This window comes from Thamnophis sirtalis, unplaced genomic scaffold (assembly GCF_051295495.1).
Source record: "Thamnophis sirtalis isolate CommonGarterSnake01/CBP01778 unplaced genomic scaffold, rThaSir2_p1.2 scaffold_6, whole genome shotgun sequence".
NCBI lineage: Eukaryota > Metazoa > Chordata > Lepidosauria > Squamata > Natricidae > Thamnophis > Thamnophis sirtalis.
The window spans coordinates 133565292-133587032 of record NW_028261386.1 but is presented as its reverse complement, the minus strand read 5'-3'; the positions used below and the strand labels follow the sequence as shown (position 1 = coordinate 133587032).

The window sequence follows — 21741 nt, the reverse complement described above, 5'->3', positions numbered from 1 at the left end:
CTTGCCAAAATGAACACCATCTATCTGCATCTACTGGATATACTCTGAGAATTATTAGGGAGGGGCTGTCTTCACCCTCTTTCTCTCACATAAAACATATGGACATCTTACTTCCCTCCCTCCTGGGAATATACTACATTCCCTTACAGCAGTGTTTCCCAATCTTGGCAACTTGAAGATGTCTAGACTTCAATTCCCAGAATTCCCCAGCCAGCAAATGCTGGCTGGGGAATTCTGGGAGTTGAAGTCTGGACATCTTCAAGTTGCCAAGATTGGGAAACACTGCCTTAGAGTAAAAGAGGAAACTCTCCCACTATCTCTTAAGTTTCATCGACTACATATGTGTCCTATTAAATCTGCCTTGTGTATCTTCTTTCAGATCACAGAGTTACATGAAGGCAAATGCTACTTGTTTCGAGTTCGCCCAGTGAACAATGCTGGCATAGGGAAGCCGTCGGATATTTCCGAAGCTGTCCTTGTACAGGCGAAGCCGGGTAAGAAATAGGATCTTTTTTCCCCTGAAATGTAGAGCTCCCACTGTCGGATTTGTTTTCTCCTAAAGCAAAGTTTTAAAAATCTTTCATTCTTTTCCAGCCATTTAAAGTTTGCAAACTTTGGTAGGTTGATATCAAAATTGATCAGAACCACATTCTCACCCAGAGGTTCCCACAGCCAAATATAGTAGAAGCAGCGAATCATGGAAAAGACCATAAATATGACCACCTGCCATGGAGTTCCCAAAATTGAGGAGTTTTCCAGAAAACAGAGCTGCTACCCAAACTTTATCACCTAAAACATGGCTGAATATGCGAGGATTAAGAAATCCAAAACACGGTATTCAATAATACAATAATACAATAGGAGAGTTGGAAGGGACCTTGGAGGTCTTCTAGTCCAACCCCCTGCCTAGGCAGGAAACCCTATACCGTTCCAGACAAATGGCTATCCAACATCTTCTTAAAGACTTCCAGTGTTGGGCATTCACAACTTCTGGAGGCAACTTCTGTTCCACTGATTAATTATTCTAACTGTCAGGAAATTTCTCCTCAGTTCTAAGTTGCTTCTCTCCTTGATTAGTTTCCACCCATTGCTTCTTGTTCTGCCCTCAGGTGCTTTGGAGAATAGCTTGACTCCCTCTTCTTTGTGGCAACCCCTGAGATATTGGAAGGCTGCTATCCTGTCTCCCCTGGTCCTTCTTTTCATTCAACTAGACACACCCAGTTCCTGCAACCATTTCTCATATGTTTTAGCCTCCAATCCCCTAATCATCTTTGTTGCTCTTCTCTGCACTCTTTCTAGAGTCTCAACATCTTTTCTACATTGTGGCAACCAAAACTGAATGCCGTATTCCAAGCGTGGCCACACCAAGGCATTATAAAGTGGTATTACACTTCATGTGATCTTCATTCTATCCCTGTTTATGTAGCCTAGAACTGTGTTGGCTTTTTTGGCAGCTGCTGCACACGGCTGGCTCCTATTTAAATGGTTGTCCACTAGGACTCCAAGATCCCTCTCACAGTTACTACTATTGAGCAAGGTACCACCTATACTGTACCTGTGCATTTTGTTTTTCTTGCCTAAATGTAGAACCTTACTTTTTTTCACCATTGAATCTCATTTTGTTAGTGCCCAATGTTCAGGTTTGTCAAGATCCTTCTGTATCTTAATCCTATCTTCTGGGGTGTTGGCTATTCCTGCCATCTTGGTGTCATGGTGCCACCTTGGTGCAAATTTGATGAGTTCCTCATTTATCCCCTCACCCAGATCATTGATGAAGATGTTGAAGAGTCCTGGGCCCAAAACAGAGCCTTGGGGTACTCAAGATTCAGATTTGGGGAGAACAAACAATACTTAGGGTATATTCTGAACTACAATCCTGCCTTATAGGTACAAAGGAAATCAGTGCTGGTGTGGATGAGGAAGGCAGTATTTATCTGGAGTTTGACTGCAAAGAAATGACAGATGCTTCTCATTTTACCTGGAGCAAATTCTATGAAGAGATAGAGGATCACGATAAATTTAATATTGAAACCATTGGAGACCAGTAAGTTCATCAGGTCCTTTATGAATGTTTTTAAATGTATGGTTTCTTTTAGAAAAATACTAATCTTGCTTTTTTCTTAAAAAAAAAATTAAAAACATATATTTCAGCTCTAAACTCTATTTTAAAAACCCTGACAAAGATGATTTGGGAACTTACTCTGTTGCTGTTAGTGATACTGATGGAGTCTCATCTAGTTTCATTATGGACGAAGAAGGTAAATACAAAATTTATATTTTCTTATTAACCTGCACATTTGAGTAAAGCTGCAATCCGCATTTTCTTGTTTCTTTGCCTGAAAGGATTTGAAACTTCTTTAGAGGGGGAAAAAAAACCTCTTTACAAAATAAATAGCCTATGGAATTGGCATTTTTGCTTTGTAAATATGCCGTAATATTTTACAATCAAAGTCTTCCATAGGCTTTCCTCGTTATAAACACAAAGTTTTATAGGATTATTCCTTCAAGACATTACTGTATTGAATATAATAGAATAGAAAATAGAATAGAACAGAACTGAAAATAGAATAGAATAGAACAGAAATAGAATAGAAAATAAAACAGAACAGAAAACAGAATAGAATAGAACAAAACAGAACAAAGAATAGAATGGAATGGAATAAAATAGAATTCTTTATTGGCCAAGTGTGGTTGGACACACAAGGAATTTGTCTTTGGTGCAGATACTCTCAGTGTACATAAAATAAAAGATATCAAGAATCATAAGACTATCACTTAATGATAGTCATAGGGTACAAATAAGCAATCAGGAAACAATCAATATCAATATAAATCATAATGGATACAAGCAACAAAGTTACAGGACTGCAGTCATAAGTGGGAGGAGATGGGTGATAGGAACGATGAGAAGGCTAATAGTAATAGTAACGCAGCCTTAGAGTATTAGTAATGAAAGCCAACCTTTACCAACTTCTGTATCTCAGAGGGAGTAATATCCCTCTGTTCCTATAGATGAGTAAAACTTTTAAATGGGCTGGCTTGCTTCTAATAAAGATAGAAGTGAGAGCAAAACGTTTGTGCCTTTCACTAGTTAATTTTGTCATTTCTTTGTTATTTGAAAATTGGCAGAGCCTGCAAATCGCTTCCATTTCCCCAGACTTGATTAGCAATTCTAATATGTTAAGTCTTGCTAATCCTGGTCTCCCATGCTTTGCTCAATTTTTGTGAGCGCTTACTGACAGCTACTACACATACTACAAAAACATTTTCTCTCCACCAGATTCCATGCTTTTGTTGGAATGAGAACCCCTTTTTTTAAAAAAATGATACACTATGGAATTATGCTGGCAGATAAAACAAGATATAGATAACATTACTGAACCTGCGGATATTTTCCCTCATATTTACATTTTAGTGCATTTCTTTATAATTAAAATATGGGTCATTATTTTCAAAACTCTTTGTGTTGCCTTTGACCAGTGTTTCTCAACCTTGGCCACTTGAAGATGTCTGGACTTCAACTCCCAGAATTCCCCAGCCAGCGAATGCTGGCTGGGGAATTCTGGGAGTTGAAGTCTAGACATCTTCAAGTTGCCAAGGTTGAGAAACACTGCCTTTGACTATTATGATAAGCTATGATTTAGCACGAGGATGAGTCTACATTTCCTGCAAATTGTGTCTTCTTCATCTTGTAAGAAGTTCAAAAATTATGGCTTCGTTATCTGAGCTATAGCCAACATCAATTACAGTTGCTTTAATAACCCAGTTTTGAAAGCCGTGGTTGAATGGTAGTTTGTTTCTATTAGACCATAATTAAAATAAAGCATTCAGTGGTTGGTTGATACAACTAAAATGAAGTCGTAATGGTAGTGCTTCTTCAGGTTTGGTCCAAGGGGAAGGCATGGGATGGCTACACATTGGGGGTGCAGCTAAGCTGGATTCTATCGCAAGATAGTTTATCATGAAGGTTTGATCCTTTCATAGGATGGTTTGTCATGATATCAGAATCCAAACTTTGCCTCTTTTTCAAGGCTTGAATTTTCAGACTTGTGTTCCTTTATTGAGCTAAAGTTTCTTGGTATTGCATGGATTCGTACATTTTTTTAAAACTAATGTTTAGTTTGACGACCTACATATATTAAAACAATAGGTTAAAATTTGCTCTTCATTTCAGAGCTTGAACGTTTGATGACACTAAGCCGTGAAATCAAGAATCCAAGTAAGTAGGAGGCCTGAATCTAATGTGCAGTCCCCGGAGTAATGCATTTGTACACGGTGATTGAAGTAAAGCAATAAAAGCCTTTTTGGTAGAACAGCTTGCTTATCCTTCTATTAATTAAATGCAAATATTAGCTTCTGTTTAAAGGAGATCTTCTTCACTATTGCAAATGTATTTGGATGAATGGAGTCAGATGGAATTTATCTAATATTTGCTGGATTATATATTTCCTGTAAGAGCTGTAAATGGCGCAATAAATGCAGCTGAAATTTGTCTCCTTAATCATGCAGAACTTTTCTTAATATATGCCTGTGATACAGATAGAAGAGAATATTAGTATCTCAGGGTTCAATTGTGGAGTCCTTGGTGCCCTTTGAGTTTTGGTTGTTTTCTTGCAGACGTGCCGTTACTCAACTAGGTAACACCATGAGTGCTTAGATGATGATGATCAATGATGATGTTACCTAGTTGGGTAATGAAACATCTGCAAGAAAACCACCATGCTCAGATAACACCAGAGAAACCCCATAAACCCATGGAAACACATTGGAAAAGTTCTAAAGCTTTCACTGTATTTCTATTGTGTATTGATTAAGATTTTTAGAAGCATCAAGCTACTGGCACTGACGTTTTGGATAGGTCTCCGTATAACAGCTTTACATATGCTGTTTCCTTCTAGCTATTCCTTTGAAGTCTGAATTAGCCTATGAGATTTTGGACAAAGGAGAAGTGCGTTTCTGGATTCAGACTGAGAGCCTTTCGACTGAGTCCACCTATCGATTTATAATCAATGACAGTGAAGTTTCCAATAGTGATGTAAGTTTAGAATTTGGATGATGTAAAGCAAACTTGGGAAAAGTAGTCCAATTCGGTCATGAAGGAATGCAATATTTTATTGTGTGTATGTGTGTGTATGTATGTATGTATGTGTGTGTGTGTGTGTGTGTGTGTGTGTGTGTATTTTTTTAATTTATAAATCATATATATAAATCATATATAATGTTGCATTTGTGCTGATAAATAAATAAAGGGAGACTAGTATAGATCTATTTCAAGCTCTCATCAGCTAGCCATACCCTTACTGGGATTTGAACCTGTGCTGTATTACATATTAAGCAGTTGTGTTAACCACTAAGCCACAAGGTTCTCCTCCTTTATCAGCTGAGCCAAGGAAATAGGTATGTATTTAGTGTCACAACCCCTGGTATGCCCAAATATGTGACAGCACAGCACAGGTTTATTTATACAACATTATAATTCAACAAAAAAACCCCATACTTTTAAAAAAGGCAATCACACGTTAAAAAGTTTTAAATGGCAGCATTTAAAAAAAAAAACTCCTCTTACCACCAAAATTGAACTCAAAATGTCCATTCCATTCCATTTCAATGCCTGGAATTAAATGTAGAAATAGTAGTGGACTTAGCGGCACGAATATATTTTAAAATGCACATACATTTCCCCCCCTTTTCTTTACGGAAAAGGTTTTATAATGCTAGTTACATGAAAAGCTTTTAAGTCTCATGAAATATCCTTTCATTTCATTGCACTGTTCTATTGTATAGGGACAGGTCTGAAGAAGAACCATTCTGCATTATAAAATTGTAACTTGCTTACTTTTCATACCCTTAGTGGAGTCCTAATCCTGACTGACAGAATTGGTTGATTTTTGTTGTTTTCATTTGCAGTGTGAATAAACTCTTTAATTTCTCCCTTCTTTTCTAACTTCTATATTTGTTTTTTTTGCAACACTACAAAAGCTTTGGCATCAGAGCCACTGCTTTTATTTTCAAAATGCCGTATATTATTTTACCTCTTCAATTAACACACCATAAGGAGTTATTTGCATTTGGAGATTAAATATATATTGGTAGAAATTCACATATAAGCTTGTATTTGTGGCTGCCATAAAACCATTGAATTTCATCTGACTGCATAATGGCCATTATCAGAAACCTAATTCTTGTTAGGTAGTCCTCACATTACAACCAGAATTTCCATCATAAGCCACTGTGTTCATAAATCACGTTGGACCCAACTTTATGACAATTTTTGTAGTGGTCATTCAGCAAATCACTTGTTAAGTAAATCTCAAGGCTGTTGAGCTAATCCAGTTGGTCACAACCCATGATTATGCGATTGCAAGAGATTGCGACTGATCATAAATGCAAAGTGGTTGCCAATGCCCGAATCGCAGCCACATGAGCACAAGGGGAGGTGTGACACTTGTTAGAGCAAGTATAGGACATGGCACTTTTTCCAAGGCTGCTGTAACTTTGAACTTCTGTCAAATGTTGAACAGTAGTACGCTGCGGGCACTGTCTCCTACAGGTAGCTCCTGATTACTTTAGATTAAGAATTCTTCTTGCCACTGGACCAAATAGATACTTTTCAACAAGATTCTAAGTCAGGGTTTCTCAACCTTGGCAACTTGAAGACGTCTGGACTTCAACTCCCAGAATTCCCCAGCCAGCATTAGACTTATATACTGCTTCATAGGGCTTTCAGCCCTCTCTAAGCGGTTTACAGAGTCAGCATATCGTCTCCACAGTCTGGGTCCTCATTTCACCCACCTCGGAAGGATGGAAGGCTGAGTCGACCTTGAGCCGGTGAGATTAGAACCGCTGAACTGCAGATAACAGTCAGCTGAAGTGGCCTGCAATACTGCACCCTAAGCACTGCGCCACTTCGGCTCTTATCTGAATATTCACTTTTGATTTGGGTAGTATTTTATCCTATTCACTGATTCACTAGAGGAAAGAAATTGACATTTGTTCCCAGCAGGATTCCTGACAGATTTTTTTTTTAAATGCCCTTCCTGGGAACAGTTTTATGTGGCCTTAATCTAGTCATGGATTTCTTCCCCTGTGGACTAACATAGCTATGATTGTTTTTCACATACATAAGATTAAACAAAGGCCGTACGGCATGTGCATAAATCACTTCCCTGCTGTGCAAGTATCTGAAATGGAGCCTGGGGCATTATAAAATTGCAATAGCCATTTGAAGCGGGTCTTAATTCTCACACCATCTAAAAAAGGAACGCTTAGAGAGATAGTGAAGGGGAAACAGAGAGAGAGAGAGAGAGAGAGAGAGACAGAGAGAGAGAGAGAGAGAGAGAGAGAGAGAGAGAGAGAGAGAGAGAGAGAGAGAGAGAGAGAGAGACCCTGTTTTTACAGAAGTGGCAAATAGTGTGACTATATCCATAGATGTGATCCATAGGATGCTGCCATTTTTAACTTCTATGGACCTCTCTTCATATTTGAGGGGACCTGCATAAGTGCACTAATGTGCCTATTGTCCCTATCAACTTTTAATTCTCTTCTTTTGCTTGTTCAAGTTTGTAACTTTTGTTGGATGAATAAAAGAACAAATAACACACACACATCCGAGTTCCTTAAACTCTGTCTCCTCCTTAACAGAGATTAAGGTACTGTAGTTATAATTCCCACCGATTTAATTTTGTCTCCGAGATGTCAGTCAGTCTGCCAGCCTGTTTCATCCTGTAGCTATCCTGTGCCTGAGATGACCTTTCCCCTATCTAATTTCCAGGCGCATAAGATTAAGTGTGACCATGCAACGGGCACGATTGAGATGGTGATGGACCACTTTACTCTTGAAAATGAAGGGACCTACACGGTTCAGCTTCAAGATGGGAAAGCCAAGGCACAATCCTCGTTGGTTCTCATTGGGGACGGTAAGTTGCCTGGATTCTTTTGACCTGGGCTGTTATGTGATCAGTTTTCTGTCTTTTGGAATATCTGATGGATCCATTCATTCCTTCTCTTCTGTCCTTTTTCAGCTTTTAAGGCTGTTTTGGCTGAGGCACAATTGCAGAGAAAGGAATTCCTGAGAAAACAAGGTAAAATGAGATCAGCTGAAGAATAGATTTTCTCTCTTTTTCTTTTCTTTTTTTGATGGCAGGAACATTCGGTAAAAACAATGCCGAACCTTAATTCACTCTGGGATTAGTGAGGTTTACATAACACTTTATAGTAATCAATGCTTCGCACAACTGGGCCCACAAAAGAAAACAGGAATGGCCCACATGCTGAATTTAATGTGGTTGGATTACATCCTTTTGTCAATTTTATGTTTTTCATGATTCATTTCTGATGTATGCCCTTCCTATAGTAAATAAATTCAGTATCCTCCTGCTTCACCCGAAGCATTTGCCATTGTTGCCGTAAGGCAAGCAGTTTAGTAGTAATAACATCGGATTATGATTTGCTCCCGAGCTCTTTTTGGGGGAGACAAAACTAAAAAAATAATATAGGAGCTTCATGCAGAATACAGAAAATATAATTCCAAGTCAATGTGTGTCAGTGCAGCAAAAGATAATATTTGGCACTGTCTCTTTGTTTACTTGTCTCTCGTGCATTTAGTTTTCTGATATTTTAGAAATTTCCTTCCTTCCTTCCTTCCTTCCTTCCTTCCTTCCTTCCTTCCTTCCTTCCTTCCTTCCTTCCCTTCCTTCCTTCCTTCCCTCCCTCCCTCCTTCCTTTCTTCCTTCCTCTTACATTTTGCTTAGAATTTTGTGTTTAAAAAGCCAATATTTTATTCATGGATACTGAATAGAACAGAATAGTCAAGAGCCAAGGTGGCGCAGTGGTTAAATGCAGCACTGCAGGCTACTGCTAGATCAGCAGGTCAGCGGTTCAAATCTCACCGGCTCAGGGTTGACTCAGCCTTCCATCCTTCCGAGGTGGGTAAAATGAGGACCCAGATTGTTGGGGGCAATTATGCTGACTCTCTGTAAACCGCTTAGAGAGGGCTGAAAGCCCTATGAAGCGGTATATAAGTCTACTGCTATTGCTATTGCTATAATAGTCCAATTTCTTCTTTAAAACTTCCAGTGTTGGAGAATTCACAACTTCTGGAGGCAAGATATTCCACTGGTTAATTGCTCTAACTAACATTTGTAAAGAGAAATGTTAAATTACCATAATTTAATCCAAGACTGTGCATTTCCCCCTCCCCCCCAAGAATGAGGGCCGTCTTTTGCCTTTGAGTAATATGGAGAAACTGCTGGATGGAACCAAAATAGAACTTTTTTCTGGTTTTCTTAAGCTTTATAATTTAAATTACTTTATAATTTAATTATTCTCTAGTGTTCTGTGTTCCCTAACTGTCCTGCCTTTTCACACAAAACATTGCAAGCTATTATCATTCCAGGACTTCTGGGATTCCAGGTGAACCTGGAACCTCAGAGTTTGCTCATCTGCTTTATTTTATTCCCGCTCTAAAGCCTACCCTGAACATCCATCTGCACATTTTTTCCTGTTCTTACGTCAATAACAGGGAGCCTCTTTTATTTCCCTTGAGATCTGTGGCTGATCTCCATTGTCTTCCTAGACGTAAGGAGCTCTCAGATGTGTTATTCCAGTGGTTCTGTTTCTAGCAATAGCAATAGCAGTTAGACTTATATACCGCTTCATAGAGCTTTCAGCCCTCTCTAAGCGGTTTATAGAGTCAGCATATCGCCCCCACAGTCTGGGTCCTCATTTTACCCACCTCGGAAGGATGGAAGGCTGAGTCAACCTTGAGCCGGTGAGATTAGAACCGCTGAACTGCAGATGACAGTCAGCTGAAGTGGCCTGCAGCACTGCACCCTAACCACTGCACCACCTTGGCTCTCCTCTAACAGAATCTCTGGCAAGTTACGCAGGGTTTCTGGCACGCAGCATTTTGATGCACCCAACTGCAATAATGTATGCACCCCAAATCCAGAGAAAAATAAGACAATGAATTCTGCCAGAGGGACTTTCCGGGGTACAAAGGAGAGTCAAAATTGCCTCAGTTCATAATTCAGAGCTAACTTGGGCGAGCTTAGAATATGTTTATGGTAGTAAGGAAGGAACGAAGGCCAACATTCCTACACTGAGCTCTTTTTCTAATGCGGAACAGTAATGCCTTTATCACTGTAGGAGCTTTTAAAGTTGATAATCAGTATTCAGCATACGATGGTTCCTCCTCAGTGGACTCAGTTGCTGAAAGGCACATGGGTTGTGGGATTGCAACTTTAACATCTTTATTTTTAAATTGGAATAATGAACTTGGCTATCTTCTTCCTTAGTCTTTACAGAAAACCAGCATTTCTCAAACATTTATTTGTTTTTGCTGAAGAACTGGACCAATCCGACAAATATTCTCTACTCACAAATTCAAGGATTCCTTTCTTTTAATAAGTAGCTTTCCTTAGGTGGCCATTAATGCAACAACTGGAAACTAGGTGTATTCACTTAATGAGCAACCTCTTTCCAGTTTTATTTTTCCTGTCATATTTATTAATTCTCTGAAGATCTGAATATTTCTTCTTCTTCTTCTTTTAGGTCCTCATTTTGAGGAGTTTTTGCACTGGAAAGTTACTGACGAATGTGAAGTCCTGCTGCTGTGTAAGGTGAACAATTATTTTTGGATGCATTTTAACAAAATTGCTTTCCAAAGGGGCACAAAATATGTCATGTCTTGCAACCAGAGTATGAATTTAAAACAAAGGTATGCTCTCTCTTTATGAAACATTTTGTAATTTGGACCTGTTTTGCAGAAGCCACAAAATGAGCTAACACCCTAAAACAAATGAACTCCTGCTTATGCTAATCAAATAAGCTTAAGCATATTTGCAGTATAATCACATGCATATTATCTCCGAATAAATCCCATAAAGTGCAATAGAATAATGGGGAAAAAAAAGTATTCCGGATTGCAGCACCAAAGTATTAATTCTGCCTATCTTTAATCCTAAATATCTCTTCAAAGTATGCATGCACACATGTACCCACACAGACAAACACATACATATATACACTCTACAATACTTTATAACTTTTGAAAGGGGCCTTATTTGATTAACCGAGATACTTACTTGACTCCTGTATTTATTTTGAAGTTAAGAAGGTACCGATTTTCTCAGATCTCCAAATTATTATAATTTGGGGTGTTTCACTTTCTGCCTGTTTCCCATCTTCTGATAGGCAAATGTTGCCTCAGATTCATGGTTATATGCCAGTGATGGGCTTCAAAAAGTTTAGCTGGGGGGTCGTGGTGGGCATGGCCTAGTTGGCCTCCTGCGCCATGGTGGGGGGCATTTTTGCCCTCCCCAGGCTCCAGGGGCCCGTTTCTGGCCTTCACAAACTTCCGGTTGGCTCGCTTTTCGCCCTCCTCAAGGCTCCGCGCATGCCCTGCACTTACTTGCATCCAAAACAGGATGCGTGGGGACTCCTGGGAGGGGAGGGGTGGGTGGGCCCAGCCAGGAGTGGGATTCTGCACAGAATCCTAGCTAGAGGTTCTCCCGAACCCCTGCGAACTCCCAGTAGCCCAACTCTATTTAAATAAAATTGCTAATTGCAGAGCTACGTTAAGGAATACAGAGGGACATTATCCATGGCCTTTGTAAAATGATCAAGTGCACATATCAATGGACTAAACCCTAATTATGAGACAAACAGATGATCCTTGAAAGAGCATGTGTATCCTACTACTTGTGGCACTACCACAAGCCACTAAACAGTACTGTAGTTGGGGAGAAGCAGGAACACACCTGCTGATTCAAACATTCTTTTCTTTTTTTAGTCTGCTAGCTACAGACCCATTCATGCAGAGGTGCAGGTATATTGTATTTTTAAAATAAAGATTGCACAGAGAAAACCCCAAAACCTGGCTGCACGGTTTCTGAAGTTTGCTGTTGTTTTTGGAGAGGAGCAATCCCACACAAATCTACACAACTGAGCAAGGATACAGTTTTTAAAAATAAAAAACAGTGTCCTTATTCACCGCTACACAGATGTTCTTCCCTTCCACCTGAAGTCAAAATGGTGGTAGTGGTGGTGGGGAGAGTAGGCTTTCTTTTGACTTATCAAGACCACGAGCCACAGAGAACTAACTATAGTCTCTGGCTCTTGGGGTGGGATTTTTCACCGTGTTTCCTGTTGTCCTTACTCAGGTGGCAAATACCAAGAAGGAGACTTTTATGCAGTGGTACCGAGATGGAGCTGGAGTGGATCTCAAAGAGCCACCCGATTTTCAAAAAGGCGTTTGCTGCCTGACTATTCCAAAGGTATGAATACAATGGACCTAATGGCGCCTCTAGGTAGCTCAGAACCATAGAGTTGTATTTCCTGGATAGTGTAAAAGCAAAAGTTTCATTCTTGCTAATGTTCAGTACTTCCTCTTCCCGTGCTGTGGCACATGTAGATTATATTTTAAACAAATGTCAGCCAGCTTACACAACACCTTTTTAGTCATTCATAAAAATGTTGTGTTAATAACTTAAGGGAGTTAATAGCCTTCATAGTGAAGGCTTTAAGGATGAGCCTCAGTGTGTTATTGCAGCTGGCAAAAAAGCCACTGCAGGGCTGCATCGACAGAAAAATAGCATCAAGATCTCAGGAAGTGACAGTACCGTTCTATACTGCACTGGTGAGGTCGCCCTTGGTATACTGCAACCACTTATGGTTAAGATAAAGGTTCCCCCGCACATGCGTGCTAGTCATTTCCGGTTCTAGGATGGTGTTCATCTCTGTTTCCAAGCCAAAGAGCCAGCGCTGTCTGAAGACTTCTCCGTGGTCATGTGGCCGGCATGACTCAATGCTGAAGGCGCATGGAACGCTGTTCCCTTCCCACCAAAGTGGTCCCTATTTTTCTACTTGCATTTTTTTTACGTGCTTTCAAACTGCTAGGTTGGCAGAAGCTGGGACAAGAAATGGGAGCTCACTCCATTATACGGTGCTAGGAATTCGAACCGCTGAACCTCTGACCGACAAGCTCAGCATCTTAGCCACTGAGCCACCGCATCCCTAAAAATGTATAGGTACAATGTGCTAAAAGGCAAAGTGATATTTCTCTCGGTGCCTAGAGAATGCTCGACAAATCAAGTCAAAGGTTTTATTCCCCCCCTCCTTTTTGTGATGAGCTATTTTGCTGTGCTTTCAAACTGCTAGGTTGGCAGAAGCTGGGACAAGTAACGGGAGCTCACTCCGTTATGCAGCACTAGGGATTTGAACCACTGAACTGCCGACATTCTGATCGACAAGCTCAACGTCTTAGCCCCTGAGCCACCGCATCCCTCTGCCACTTGTGGTTACCACAACACAAAAACGATGTTGAGGCCCTAGAAAGTGTTCCGAGAAGAGTTGCAAAGATAATAAAGGACCTGGAAGCTAAATTGCTAAGAGGACTATATAGCCAAATCAAGAGAAGGCTCACTGGAGGCCTGATAGCAGTCTTTCAATACTTGAAGGATTGTCCCAGGGAATAAGGGATTGATTTATTGCCTGTGGCACCTGAGGGCAAGATAAGAAGGGATGGGTGGAAGTTCATAAGAGGGAGAGCCAATCTGAAACTAATAGCAATAGCAATAGCAGTAGACTTATATACCGCTTCATAGGGCTTTCAGCCCTCTCTAAGCAGTTTACAGAGTGTCAGCATATTGCCCCCAACAATCTGGGTCCTCATTTTACCCACCTCGGAAGGATGGAAGGCTGAGTCAACCCTGAGCCGGTGGGATTTGAACCGCTGAACTGCTGATCTAGCAGTAGCCTGCAGTGCTGCATTTAACCACTGCGCCACCTTGGCTCTAAGGAACTAAGGAAGAATCACCTGACAATGAGAAAGATTAATAAGTGGAACAGCTCATCTCCTGGAGTCGTCCGTGCTCCATCACCGAAGGTTTTCAAGGAAAATTTGGAGAACCGTTTGTCCTGGGTGGTATAAGGACTTCTGCCTTGGGCAGGAGGTAGGACTAAAAGCAGTGGTGGGATTCAAATAGTGTAACAACCGGTTCTCTGCCCTAATGATTTCTTCCAAAAACCAGTTCACCAAACTACTCAGAAAGTTAACAACCGGTTCTCCTGAAGTGGTGCGAACCGGCTGAATCCCACCCCTGACGAAAAGACTTCCAAGGTCTCTTCCAGCCCTCTATGATGTTACGATTCTATGGAGGCAGATATGTAGAAACATGGAAACATCCCTCTTGTTCTACCTGCGGGTAAAAATGTTGCCCTGAGTGCAGAGAGAGAATGGTTGGATTTACCAAAGTTTTAGTAACAATGATGTACTCGACTATAAAAGCCACAACTAGACTTGGAGAATCATGTTTTAATTGTGTCAAAATGTTTGCCTGACTTTTTGAAACAACAAAACATTCTGAAAGTTTATTTAAAAGAGGCAAAAGAACGCCATGACACCTCTTTCAACTCTCTGGAAATATGTCTCCGGGCTTATTTGTTTTGCAGCTTTGTTTTTACGATACTCTCTCTTCAGTGGTACATAAGCCTAATCTATTTGCTTTATGATTCCCTTTTAACTTTAGTCAGTTTTTACAACTATACCTTTACTGACTTCTAGCTTTCTCATTATCAAAAAGATATGGCTAATGAGACAAAATAAGATCTTTACCCTATTTAACAGATCACCAAATATTCCCAAACTTTTAGATTTCTATTTTTGTTCAATATGCAGAGTTTCTTTTGATTGCGGGATGTTGTAACTCCTGCTTTAATGACCTCATTTGAAACATTTAACATTTTGGGAAGGAAGGAAGAATGGATGAAAGGAAGAAAGGAAGGAAGGAAGGAAGGAAAGAAGGAAAGAAATAAAGAAAGAAAGAAAAGAAAAGATAGAAACTTGCTCTTCATGTATTCTCAGATCAGTCCTAATTACAGATATGATCAAATCAAAGTGACATATATTATCAATTGATTTCTCTGGGAAAACAAAATGTATATTCAAGCCCAGAAGTGAAATCACTGGGGCTAAAAGTTTTGACTGGATTATAACTGAAATTCATTGTTGATTTCAAGGCTTCCAAATGACGATGCTTACACGGAGGCTTTCTCTACTTCATTTAAAAAGTGGCAATTGCTAGATAATTTCTTTTGTTTTAGATGAAAATGGATAATAATGGATGTAAACAGAAAATGAGAAGACATGCTCAGAAGTGCTTCTGCGTCAGCGTTTAATACCTGATTGCCTTTCTGCCAAAATGAGTAAATCCCTGAGCTTTATCAAGTCATTTGTGATTTATATAGATTATGCTCACTTAGGATGCCTTCTGAATTAAAAAGTGAGATCGGCAGCTTAGTTCGTTTTAAGCGGAAGGTGTTAAATAATTGCCTCACCTCGCCTAGGCCCACATTGGGAATCTACTCATGTCATTTCTGCTCAGGCAAAATTCAAACCAAATTTGCTTTCTGATAGAGGAAATGTAGCCTGACTGTAAATGGTTTTCATTAATTTTCATGTCACAATAATGTTACCGTATTTTCCCTCCTAGCTGTCCAAAAAGGACCAAGGTGAATATAAGGCAACGCTGTCAGATGACAGAGGCCAGGATATTTCTGAACTTGATGTATCGGGGAAAGGTAAGGCCACATTTTGAGCACGTGAATGGTTCATTATTTAGCCCGAAACATGAAAAAAAAGTTTAATTTAGCTACCGTTGACTGGAAGGGCGACATCTAGTTGCCTTCCAGATATTTTGAACGCCACTGGTGGGAATGTTTTTCCAATGGCCTGGAAAATCCTAAAACGGGAGATCACAGGAACGAAGTAGTATTTTCCCTTCTCTTAAAGCAGTGTTTCTCGACCTTAGCGACTTTAAGTCCTATGGACTTCAACTCCCAGAATTCCCCAGCCAGCTCTGCTGGCTGGGGGGTTCTGGGAGTTGAAGTCCACAGGACTTAAAGTCGCCAAGGTTGAGAAACACTGTCTTAAAATATACAATGTGAACATTCCTCTGTGCTGCATCTCACAAAATATTTCTCACGGCTCTACAGCACTTTGGACCATCAAGAATGGTCCTTTCCTTTAAAAGTGAAGGTGGTGGCCTTTGGATTTTTGACTTGGGATGGAGAAAGGAGATTTACCAAGCACAGCAGAAGCCAGAAATCCAGTAGAACCTGGTTCAGCATTTGCTTTGTATGTTGAACCACATAGAACTGCTAACATTCATGCACTGGCAATTACCCAGAACCCCTTTGGCAATTCCCACAATTCAGGAGGGCTGAAGAAGCACAACGTATTGGGTGATCCGAAATTCTTCGCAATTGTCTTCTCACATGGCGCCTCAGCTTTCCATCTGTTGTGGTTGTTCTTATATGGGCACCTCACAAGATTTAGAGCCTGTTTTCTCATGCCTTTAAAATCTAAAATGCAGGTTTTAGAAAAACGTGGCATCTTTCAGGTATGTTGGCATTTGTAACTTCCTGCTGTTGCTTGCAACAACCTCATGGAAATATTTACAATATTTCAGAGTGGTATTCATGTGGTGCCTGCTGATACACCCAAACTAAGATAGTTTAAATTAAAATTAAGCAAGTTATTGGAGAGACTCAGTCATTGTGTCACATTATTGTGTGAACCAGACAGTTCATGAAATATAGAGTGGTTTATTGGACAACCTACGGCATGGGAACATGGGAAGTGGGTTAGTTAATCCAGAGTTTTGCATACATGGCATGAACAATGCAAGAAGAGAATACCACACAAAGATATATTTTTAAAAAAAATTTATTTTATCAATTTCATATATACATTCACAATTATATGATCTCATCACTGTTATTAATAATATGTATTTATAACAATTTTTTCCCTACAGTTGACAATATACTTGAAAATTGCTTTCTTACCATCCCATAGATCCATCTTATCTTACAACGGTCCTACTTCTTCTTCCCTCCCTCCCTCTTTCCTTCCCTCATTTCTTCTCTCCTACTCTCCTTCCTTCCTTCCTTCATTCCCTCCCTCCTTCCCCCTTCCCTCCCTCCTTTCTTCTCTCCTCTCCTTCCCTCCTTCCTTCCCTCCTTCCTTCCTTCCTTCCCTCCTTTCTTCTCTCCTTCTCTCCTTCTCTCCTTCCTTTCCCCCTTCCTTTCCTCCTTCCTTCCCCCTTCCTTCTCTCCTACATTCCCTCCTTCCTTCCCTCCTTTTTTCTCTCCTTCTCTCCTTCCTTCCCTCCTTCCTTCCCTCCTTTCTTCTCTCCTTCTCTCCTTCCTTCCCTCCTTCCTACCCCCCTTTCTTCTCTTTCTTCTCTCCTTCCTCCTCTCCTTTCCCTTCTCTCCTTCCCCTTCCTCCCCTTTACCCTTCCCCTCTTCTTCCCATTCCTCCCCTCTTTCCTACTCTTACATTCCCTACAAAAATATTTTTCACAGATTTCCATTTGTTAGCAATTTCCTACGGGGGGGGAAAAAACCATTATTGGTAGCCCCAGTTTGTTCTACAGGACAATTACAACCTAACATCCACCATAGCAACCTTTGGTGGGAAGAGAGGAACGTCTGTGGAAGGATAAGCCATTTGATCTTTGTCACCCCAGAGTGCTTTACTCTGCCTCCTGATAGGTTCGCACAGCCACAAAAGAAGTTTACTCATCCATGAGTTGTATTTGTCACTCACAAATGCCAATCTCTCCCTTCTCTTGCTGACATTTCAACTCTCCCAAGGGTTCGGTGACATCTGCTACCTAATGAGGTGCCAGTCCTGTGATTCTTTGCACAGTGGCAAACTTTAAAACAGGATGGGGGAAATTTGTCATTCTTTAAATGAAAAAAAAAAGATAACTGGAAAATTATAACAAGTGTCCCTGGGATGCCAAATAACGAATAGGTATGTGAACACAGGGGGAGGCTGAGCTTTTTGATCAGAATCCCCAGTGCCGCGTAACGGAGTGAGCTCCCGTGACTTGTCCCAGCTTCTGCCAACCTAGCAGTTCAAAAGCAGGTAAAAAATGCAAGTAGAAAAATAGGGACCATCTTTGATGGGAAGGGAACAGCGTTCCGTGCGCCTTCGGCATTGAGTCATGCTGTCCACATGACCACGGAGACGTCTTTGGATAGCGCTGGCCCTTCGGCTTTGAAACAGAGATGAGCACTGCCCCCTAGAGTCAGGAATGACTAGCACATATGTGCGAGGTGAAACTTTACCTTTACCTATGTGAACACACCTTTGCAGTCATTGATCTTTCTACCTTTGCGATATTGTTTGTTTTTTGTTTATTCAACGTGTATGCCACCCTATTCCCGAGAGACTCAGGGCGGCTAACAAACCAAAGGGAAGGGGAATACAAACAGAACACAAGACAAGCAAGTTGAAAACAAAACAACAGTCACAACAGTTTGAGTGGGACCGGGAACTCATCAGCCCCAGGACTGCCGGAACAGCCAGGTCTTAGTGGCTTTGCGGAAAGCCGGAAGGCTGGTGAGGGTTCCGGATCTCCACGGGGAGATCGTTCCAGAGGGCCGGAGCAGCCACAGAGAAGGCCCTCCCCCGATATTGATATCCAGCAGTAGAAAAAGACCCATTGGGAAGCTCCACTTATTTCCAAACTCTTCCGTGTTTCCAAATGGCAGTTCTATTCTTTTCCCAACCCTGCTGTTTTGATTTTGATTTGATTTTACTTTATTTGTATGCCGCCCTTTTCCCTGGGGGGACTCAGGGCGGCTCACAATTCAAGGGAAGGGAGGAATAGACAAGTTACAAACATGAAGACAATACACCGTTAAAAAGCGCAACAGTCATACCATTCGAGTGGGGTTGAAGTCTTTAGCCCCAGGCCTGTCGGAACAGCTAGGTTTTAAGGGCTATGCGGAAGGTCTGGAGGGTGGTGAGGGTACAAATCTCCACGGGGAGATCGTTCCAGAGGGCCGGAGCAGCCACAGAGAAGGCCCTCCCGCGATATTGATATCCAGCAGTAGAAAAATGCCCATTGGGAAGCTCCACTTATTTCCAAACTCTTCCATGTTTCCAAATGGCAGTTCTATTCTTTTCCCAACCCTGCTGTTGTTCGGGAGAATATGCTTCCTACTTAATGAAAACAGCAGCAGTATTAGCAGTAGCAATTAAAACTTGCAGCTGTTGTTCCAGGTTTGCACTGCCAGCTTTATAAACGCGGAGTATGAGAAGGAAAAAAAAAAGATACTCGCCAGAAGTGGGGTGTTTTTATTTTTATTTTTGAGGAGGCTGGGCTGATGAGCAAAAGTTAGTTTAGGCCTTTGTTCTCTGAAGCAGCAATTGCCTCGTAGGTATGGTTCTCTGACCATGTCCAGTCAGTGGTTCTCCGAAGATTTATGGTTTATGGTTTAATTTATTTGTATGCCGCCCTTTTCCCTGAAGGGACTCAGGGCGGCTCACAACTCAAAAGGGAGGGGAAATACAAACAGAGTTACAGAAAAAAGCATAAAAAACATACATAGTTAAAAGCACAACAATCATACCATTCGAAGTGGGGCAACGGTTCTTTAGCCCAAGGCCTGTCGGAACAGCCAGGTTTTAAGGGCTTTGCGGAAGGCCTGGAGGAGGGTTCGAATCTCCACGGGGAGTTCGTTCCAGAGGGTCGGAGCAGCCACAGAGAAGGCCCTCCTCCGGGTAGTCGCCAGTCGACACTGGCTGGATGATTTTACTTTTGTCCTTGATAGTTGGCTTCCAAATGTTGTGCTCCTTCAGCAGTTGATCCAGCTGCTGCCATCTCCTCCTCTTATCTCCATCTTTCTGCCACTTTAAATGTGTACCCATCTGTCAAATGGCAACGCTGTTGGTTGGAAAGGCAGCAAAGGAAGAATGAGATTTATCAAAAATCACCCATGAGACACAACGTTAAATTGGTCTCATTAGGCTTATCTATGCGCTTTATCTCCATGAGGACTACCACAACAGGTAAATGCAAAAGGAAGAGATGCAAACTGTAAGGTTTTCTGAAATAACTCTTATGGTGTTTTTGATGTTTACCTTAATGCAGTGTTTCTCAACCTTGGCAACTTGAAGATGTCCGGACTTCAACTCCCAGAATTCCCCAGCCAGCGAATGCTGGCTGGGGAATTCTGGGAGTTGAAGTCCGGACATCTTCAAGTTGCCAAGGTTGAGAAACACTGCCTTAATGTTTTCTCATATGAATACCACATAGCAGCCTGTTCTGTGCTGATTTGATATTGTTTCTCCTCTTCTCCTCAGTATATGATGATATAATCCAGGGATTGAGTAGAATCAGCGGTGAGTAAATGCCACTTTTATTCGTTTTATTTAGATTTGTGTGCCCACCCATCAGTGGTTGGATTCAGAATTTTTTTACTACCAGTTCTGTGGGCTTGGTGGGAGGCAGGGGAAAGATACTGTAAAATCTCCATTCCCTACCAACTCCAGGGGAAGGTTACTGCATAATCCCCATTTCCTCCTGATCAGCTGGGACTCAGGAGGCAGAGAATAGATGGGGGGCAGTGCCACTCAGAGGTGGTATTTACCAGTTCTCTGAACTACTCAAAATTTCCGCTACCAGTTCTCCAACTATGTTATTCTCTATTTCCAGGTTTTAGAAAATAACTATAAAATTTATTTATTTATCTATCTATCTATCTGTCTGTCTGTCTGTCTGTCTGTCTGTCTGTCTGTCTGTCTGTCTGTCTGTCTGTCTGTCTGTCTGTCTGTCTGTCTATCTATCTATCTATCTATCTATCTATCTATCTATCTATCTATCTATCTATCTATCTATCTATCTATCTATCTATCTACAGTATCCATCATCTATCTATCATCTATCTATCCTATCTATCTATCTATCTATCTATCTATCTATCTATCTATCTATCTATCTATCTATCTATCTATCTATCTATCTATCTATCTATCTATCTATCTATCTATCCTATCTATCTATCTATCTATCTATCTATCTATCTATCTATCTATCTATCTATTATCTATCTATCTATCTATCTATCTATCTATCTATCTATCTATCTATCTATCTATCTATCTATCTATCTATCTATCTACAGTATCCATCATCTATCATCTATCTATCCTATCTATCTATCTATCTATCTATCTATCTATCTATCTATCTATCTATCTATCTATTATCTATCTATCTATCTATCTATCTATCTATCTATCTATCTATCTATCTATCTATCTATCTATTATCTATCTATCTATTTATTTATTTATGGGGTTTGTATGCCGCCCACTCTCAAGAGAATCTATATTCACTAACATAGAGGATACTATATAGCAATATTTGTATCCCCTGAGTAGCTAGCATTTGATTAGAATCCAAGTATTAAAAATGCAATTGTGCTTAGCTTGAGGTGACCAGCAAAGTGTTACTCTCTGGCAGGAGTAAAATATTTTTTCATCTGTTAAGTTTTGCTTCATTTATTGAAGTAGGCTTAGGACAATTCAGTTTGTTATATCTGCAAATAAGAATTTATCGGGCATTACCACATCCTTAGTCAATGATTCAATACTAAATCATTTTAAGTTTAGTATCCCACCCTTAAAGGGAAGTGTACGTCTAAGTTGGCATTTACTGGCACTTTATGAAAATAAACAAACAGAAGATGATGATAATATTTTCTTGTTTTTGACATTCATCATCATTGCATAGTAACTGTTCTTAATCAGTACATTTTGGTAATGAGGATAATACTTTGTAATTTGGAGAGAGGGCATTGGACAGATTTCTGATGGCAGCATTTTTTTAAAAAAAAAATTGATCAGCAATGGCCAGTAACAACTTTTGAAATAAATGTCAT

At 40.5% G+C, this 21741-nt stretch overlaps 1 protein-coding gene across 1 annotated transcript in view; it reads left to right on the top strand.

Annotated features, from left to right (window-relative positions):
* Positions 1-21741, top strand: part of MYOM2 (myomesin 2) — a 92161-nt gene that overhangs the window by 60532 nt on the left and 9888 nt on the right. The window contains exons 21-31 of the mRNA XM_087718983.1: positions 380-494; positions 1888-2044; positions 2152-2258; positions 4175-4219; positions 4899-5035; positions 7772-7916; positions 8022-8081; positions 10552-10619; positions 12162-12275; positions 15492-15579; positions 20162-20200. Coding sequence (XP_087575109.1) covers positions 380-494; positions 1888-2044; positions 2152-2258; positions 4175-4219; positions 4899-5035; positions 7772-7916; positions 8022-8081; positions 10552-10619; positions 12162-12275; positions 15492-15579; positions 20162-20200 — 1075 coding nt within the window. The remainder of the gene's footprint in view (positions 1-379; positions 495-1887; positions 2045-2151; positions 2259-4174; positions 4220-4898; positions 5036-7771; positions 7917-8021; positions 8082-10551; positions 10620-12161; positions 12276-15491; positions 15580-20161; positions 20201-21741) is intronic.